Source organism: Suricata suricatta, chromosome 13 (assembly GCF_006229205.1).
Source record: "Suricata suricatta isolate VVHF042 chromosome 13, meerkat_22Aug2017_6uvM2_HiC, whole genome shotgun sequence".
Lineage (NCBI taxonomy): Eukaryota > Metazoa > Chordata > Mammalia > Carnivora > Herpestidae > Suricata > Suricata suricatta.
The window spans coordinates 11745767-11752339 of NC_043712.1; the positions used below are offsets into that span (position 1 = coordinate 11745767).

Genomic DNA, 6573 nt, shown 5'->3' on the forward strand with positions numbered 1-6573 from the left:
ATAGAAAAAAACCCAACAAGATAACTTCAACAGCCTATCTAGCTACCAAAAGAAGGAAAACAATGAGAACAAAGTATAAAAACGGAACAATTCTCAGGAAAGTGATTCCACCATTTGTAATGTAATGGAAATGAGGTCATGTTTCCAAACCAAATGACGTTCCTCATACTTTGGAATAAAGTGCAAGTTCTTTGCCAGGACTTTCAAAGGCAACTCCATTCTAACCCTCTTGTTATAATCCAGCCTGGCTTTTAAAATGTTCCTTGAATTAAGGTTTTCTGTCTCAGGATATTTGCACATGAATTCCTTCCCTCTGAGCTCTCCACAGCTGGCTCTGTCTCCTCCTTTATCCCTCGGATTAACTGTCAGTTTTTCTAAGGATGATGAAATCAATGGAGCATTAGGTTTACAGACAGCAATGACTATGTGGCGTGTAATGGGGACAGGGTTGGACAGCCTGGTTTAGTTAAGTGAGTGTGGCTTGAGTTGGACCAATTCGAGTGGTGGCTCTAGGGACTTAATAGCTACATGTTCTCAGGCAAGTCAGTTCACCTTTCTCTGCTCCCATTTCCTCTCTGTACATCATGGGCAATAAGATCTTCCTCAAAGCTTTCTCTTGCTCTCAGGTGAAAATAATTGACTTGCATAAAATGCCTCAATAGTTCTTAGTGTTTATTAAGCATTCAAATATTGCAAACTCCCCCTCCTTAAAAAAACAGCTTTATTGTGGGATCATTGATACCCCCAAACTGCACATATTTAATGTACACAATTTGATAGTTTGGACATTTGTAGCAGTTCCTCTTCTTTACTCCTCAGCAGGACTCTGAAACATGACGTTTATTTTAAGTTTAAAAAAATGTTTATTTATTTATTCTGAGACAGAGCTGAGAGGGAGAGAGAGAATCCCAAGCAGTCTCCATACCCAGCATGGAGCCTAATGCGGGGCCCAGTCCCACAATAGTGAGATCATGACTGGAGCTGAAATCAAGAGTCAGGCACTCAACTGACTAAGCCATACAGGTACCCCTGAAGCATGGCATTTCCTAACTACTTCTATAATTCATGAAAGACCTCTCTTCTTAGTATGGATCCTTTTTTAAATTGATTAAGGTAAAATTGGTATCTTTGAGAAAATTTTTCTCACAGTCACATTGGACCCTTAGGGTAAGGTTGAAGGTCATTGTTAAGGGTATAGAACTGAAGACTCCCTTCCTCTTGAGGTCTAAGTTATTGTGGTTCAATCCCCCCATTTACCAACCCACAGAAGTTTAAATTATCATGGTGATTTCTGCACATTTTTAAGAGGAATATGTCCTCTTGGTCATCTCTATCTATGGGATTCCTGTTTCCAAGAATCTCAAGTTGGCGCTCCACATCACTGGCCTAGAATTGATTTTTTTCCCCCGGAAATTGCAGAAGGCAGAATTCATAAGTCAGGGAAATCTGTCTTTAAAGCCACATATGCACCCTTAGGGAGGCAGGATAAGGATTAAGAGTAAAAACCATAATTGTCAGAACAGACTTCAATCTCTAGAACTGAGGTTAAGAAATGTTTGATTTCCAGAAAGTTATTTATACTGTATTTTTTTTATAATAGTTTATTGTCAAATTGGTTTCCATATAACACCCAGTGCTTCTCCCCACAAGTGCCCCGTTTTATTTAAATTCTAGTAGTTTAACATATAAAGTAATATTGGTTTTAGGAGTAGAATTTAGTGATTCATCACTTGCATCTAACACCCAGTGCTCATCACGGCAGGTAACTCTCCTTAATACCCATTACCCATTTAGTCCAGCTCATGCCCACTTCCTCTCCAGCAACCCTCAGTTTGTTCTCTACGACTAAGAGTCTCTTATAGTTTGCTTCCCTGTCTCCCTCCCCCCATTCCCCTGTGTTGATCTATTTTGTTTCTTAAATTCCACATATAAGTGAAATATGAGTGAAATCATATGGTATTTGTCTTTCTCTAACTTATTTTGCTTAGCATAATACACTCTAGCTCCATTCATATCATTACAAATGGCAAAATTTCATTTTTATTGATGGCTAATATTCCATTGTATATACACACCACAGCTGTGCACCCTGATGTTTATACTAGCATTATCAACAACAGCCGAATTATGGAAAGACCCCAAATGTCTGTTGACTGATTAATGGATAAAGAAGTTAATTACACTTTTTGATCCTCATGTATCCTATCTGAAATATGGAAATAATGAATTTATGTTTCTGTTAAAGACTTAATAAAGAAATTAGTATCATCATGTATGTAAAGTGCCTAATCTGCATGTACCCCAGTGCTCATAGCAGCACTTTGAACAGTAGACAAATCATGGAAAGAGCTTAAATGTCCATCAGCTGATGAATGGATCAAGATGTGGTTTATCTACACAATGGAATACTACATGGCAATGAGAAAGAATGAAATCTGGCCATTCATAGCAATGTGGGTGGAACTCGAAGGTGTTATGCTAAGTGAAATAAGTCATGCAGAGAAGGACAGATACCATATGTTTTCACTCATAAGTGGAACAGGGAAAACTTAACAGAGGACCATGGGGGAGGGGAAGGGGGAAAATAGTTGGGGAGAGAGAGGGACACAAACCACGAGAGACTCTTGAATACTGAGAACAAACTGAGGGCTGATGGGGGACGGGGAGAGGGGAAAGGGGGTGATGGGTGTGGAGGAAGGCACTTGTGGGGAGGAGCACTGGGTGTTATGTGGAAGCCAACTTGACAATAAACTATAAAAGAAAAAGATAATTACTATTTATTAAAAAAAATAAAGTGCCTAACCTGGTCTCTTTCAAAGTTAAGTGCTCTCTGGTTACTGTGATTATATAGTCTAAGTACCAGCAGGCTTTCTCTGCTGAAACTTCAGGTAAGATCAGATAGAATCCCTCGCTTCCACAGTCAGTGGAAGTTTAGACCTGCCAATATTTCTGCAAGTCCACGTGGCTTGTGATTTTACTGTGACCTCTTTCCAAGAGTGTCTGCTTCTGTTACTCCATACATGACCAAATATGCAACTTAAGCCCTCTCTTAATGACTCATATAAGGAGTGGGGCTTGCTAAAGATGTTTAGAGTATATGTGTTTGTGTGTTTTGGAGGAAGTTGATACTTTCATAAAAGGAACAGTTTCTAACTGATCCTTCATCAACCTGCTATCAATATCCTTTGACAGGTCTGTCTTGGGAAATTTTTCATGTCTGGTTAAGTCCTATGTAGTCTCCAACTCACCCCAGCTAGATGACCCTTCTCTCCTGTACATCTTTACATGAGAGTGATGGAGAAGAGCCTCTCATCTTTTGTGTGCTTCCCACAACCACTGCCCTCTGCTGTGAAATGACTCTAGAGGGGCAGCAAAATAACATATTCATGAATTTTGCATTTTCTGCTGAATAACTGCCAAGTGCCTGAACCATGTTCCAACTCCACAGGGCATGACCATGCTTTGGTTCTTATTTTTTTCTGAGATTTGTTTGTGCAGCTGATGTTTATGTCTTTTTTCCTTATGGATCCTTACAATAAACCCCTGTGACTTTGTTAAATCCTACCTGAGCCCTGTGGTCCTGGAAAAGAGTAACAGGTAGAGAAAAAAAAAATCCTTCTACCCTTTTGTGCTCTGAAAAATGACTGAACGTTGACCCTCAGCCGGAGTCCACATTGCCACGCCTTTCCAATGGCCCCTCTGAATGTCCACTGATATCAGGGGAAAACTGTCCCTGGTCAACTATCCAATCTCACCACTGTTGCCTGCTCATCCCACTTTGCCATACGTGGTTCTTTCTAGCTTCATTCTCTTCCTCCTATAAAAGAAAAGCCCTTTTCTGCCTCACCTTTGAGACTTCTTGCCAATCTCTTGGTTGAGTATTCTTCCCGTTACAATAGTCCTCTCCCACTTACTACTATGGACCCTTCCCCTCTTCTCGGAATAATCCTTTCAAATACAGTCTCTCTTAAGCCCAGATATTTTTTTTTTTGTTTTTGACACCTGTTAATTAAAGGTATACATGTTCCTCTCTACCTTGTAACAGGAAACAACCCAAATAACACAAAATTTCACCTAAAATCTTAGCCTTCTGCAGATTTTTGGCCATTAGACTGTTGGCTTATCATATATGGCACATAATCTTTGTTTTTAAGTCCCAGAGACTGGCACATAGTGGATAAGAAAGAGAAATTTGTTGAAAGAACAAATGAATTCACAAATCTCTTAGTTGCCAAAGAAATTTATGGACGAGCAGTGACCTTAATATTTTTCAGAACTCACATATGAACAAAAGCATTTTTTCATGCCCAATTCTGTTTTCCTGGTTAGTAGGTTGAGTCACATCTGTTAAGGAAGAAGAATCCCTAGCAGTTGGAGGCATCTATTGTCAGGGTTATTGGGACATGATATTTACTCCATGAGAGAGTGGTACACTTGAATTTGGGTCAAATGAAATTAATAAGGAAAGACAATGCATAGTCGGCTGTGCCAGGAGGGAAGCAGGGAAGAACACGGAGATACTGTGCTCTTGAGGAACTGGCTTGGGGCTGATGCACCAAGAGTCACCTACTGGGCTGATTCCATTTGTTCACTATATAATAACTATAGAAGTCAGGACCTTAATCTTTGATGTGATGTAGAGGAAGGAATCATGACTATCATGAGGGGAAAAAGAGATCTTGCTATTGAAGAGCACTTGGGCTAGTGGGATAAGTTACACACACATATGCACACACATACACATGCACACTTAAAGTCATTCAAAAAGCTTTAAATGACTATACAAAACCACAGCCTTATGAATAAGGATATCTATGAATAAGGAATATCTAGTGATCAAACTCAAGGATAGGAGGGATTTCAGCAGGATTGGGAATAAGTGAAAGACATGTGATGTTCTGGAAAGGAGATGTGATTGACCAAAATTTAGACTGTGCACAGAGAACAAGATTCAGGTAGACCTTGTCCCAGTCAGATAACATTAGAGACCACCAGGAAGTAAGCACCATATTTAAGAGTAGCTTCAACACATTAGTTTCATCACATACAATAAACATTCTTCCAACAGGGATGTAACAAATAATTAAAGTTACCATCCTTCAGAATTGAATGACAGACACATTAAAAACCTGCAGTCAGGGGTGAGAGATTAATGGGATTCTCTTAGGACCTCAGATTCCTTATTGGCATTTCACCTGGTGCATCAGCTTTGTCAAGCCCTGCTTCATGTCTTTATTCCTCAGACTGTAGATAAATGGGTTTAGCATGGGAGTTAGTATGGTGTAGATAATTGTTGCTATTCGATCCTTGACAGTATAGTTGGACAGGGGCTGGAAATAGACATAGCTAATGCTTCCATAAAACAGGGTCACCACTGTGAGATGAGAGCCACAGGTGGAAAATGCTTTGTGTTTCCCAGCAGCTGAAGGAATCTTCAGGACAGTGATAAGGATTCTTAAATAAGAGATGATGATGCACGAAAAGGGTGTCATGATGACAGCCAACCCTTCTGTCATTACTGTGATTTCTTTGACAAAATGAGAGGAACAGGACAATTTCAGCACTGGCTGGTCATCACAGAAAAAATGGTGGATGACATTGGAGGCACAGAAGGTGAGTTGATTGGTTAGGAGAATGTGCAGGAGGGAGTGGAGGTGGGGAATGCAGAAGGAGATGATCAGAAGCAGGACACAGCGTCTGTGATTCATGATGGTGATGTAGTGAAAAGGATAACATATGGCTACAAAACGGTCAATGGCCATGGCCGCGAGGAGGTAACTGTCTGTGTTTCCAAAGGCTATGAAGAAGTACATCTGGGTCAGACACTCACCGTAAGAGATGACCTTTGTCTCTGATAAGAAGTTCACCAGCATCTTGGGGATAATGACTGTCACATAGCAAATGTCAACAAAGGACAGGATGCTCAGGAAAAAGTACATGGGTGTCTGGAGGCGAGTGTCTGAGCGGATGGCTAGGATGATGAGCAGGTTTCCTATCACTGTGATGAGGTAGATGGGGAGAAACACAGCAAAGAGTGGTTTCTGATCTTCAGGTCGAGAGGAGAGTCCCAGGAGGATGAATTCAGATGGTCTTGTTAGGTTACTTCTTCCCATAGTTTTGGGTTCACCTAAAGATAAAGTATCATTAAAACAGACTCTTCCAACATTCGATATAATCTATCCAAGAATTTTTTTGTTTATTCTTCCTGTCAGCAACTAAAGCAACTGAAATACTACAATTACCTGGACTGTGGTTTCTTTCCATTAATGTGCAGAATTTAACGTATATTTTAACCTCCTTTCAGTCTTCTGCTGTAAATAGAGAGTATTACAGGGAAGAATGGAAATGAGAAAGGAAGAGAGACACAGAGAGGGAATGAGAGAAAGAATTCTCTGAAAGTGCAGGAGCAGAATCCTGGAGAAATTATCTTTTGATTGAGGATTTTCAGTCATTAATTCATGGCAGGATGATCAGCAGTTTGCCTCCCATCTGATTTCCAGCTGATGGAACCATGACTTCTGTTAACTCCGATGTTTCTCTCTGCTCATCAGTTATTCTGGAGGTTGAAAACTA

The 6573-nt window shown here is 40.2% G+C and overlaps 1 protein-coding gene across 1 annotated transcript; it reads right to left on the reverse strand.

Annotated features, from left to right (window-relative positions):
• Nucleotides 1-5180: 5180 nt before the first annotated feature.
• On the reverse strand, nucleotides 5181-6264 carry LOC115276634 (olfactory receptor 1L1). The gene has a single exon (XM_029920691.1). It carries the CDS (start codon nucleotides 6111-6113, stop codon nucleotides 5181-5183), a length of 933 nt encoding a protein of 310 aa, XP_029776551.1. The 5' UTR covers nucleotides 6114-6264.
• Between the last annotated feature and the right edge of the window lie 309 nt (nucleotides 6265-6573).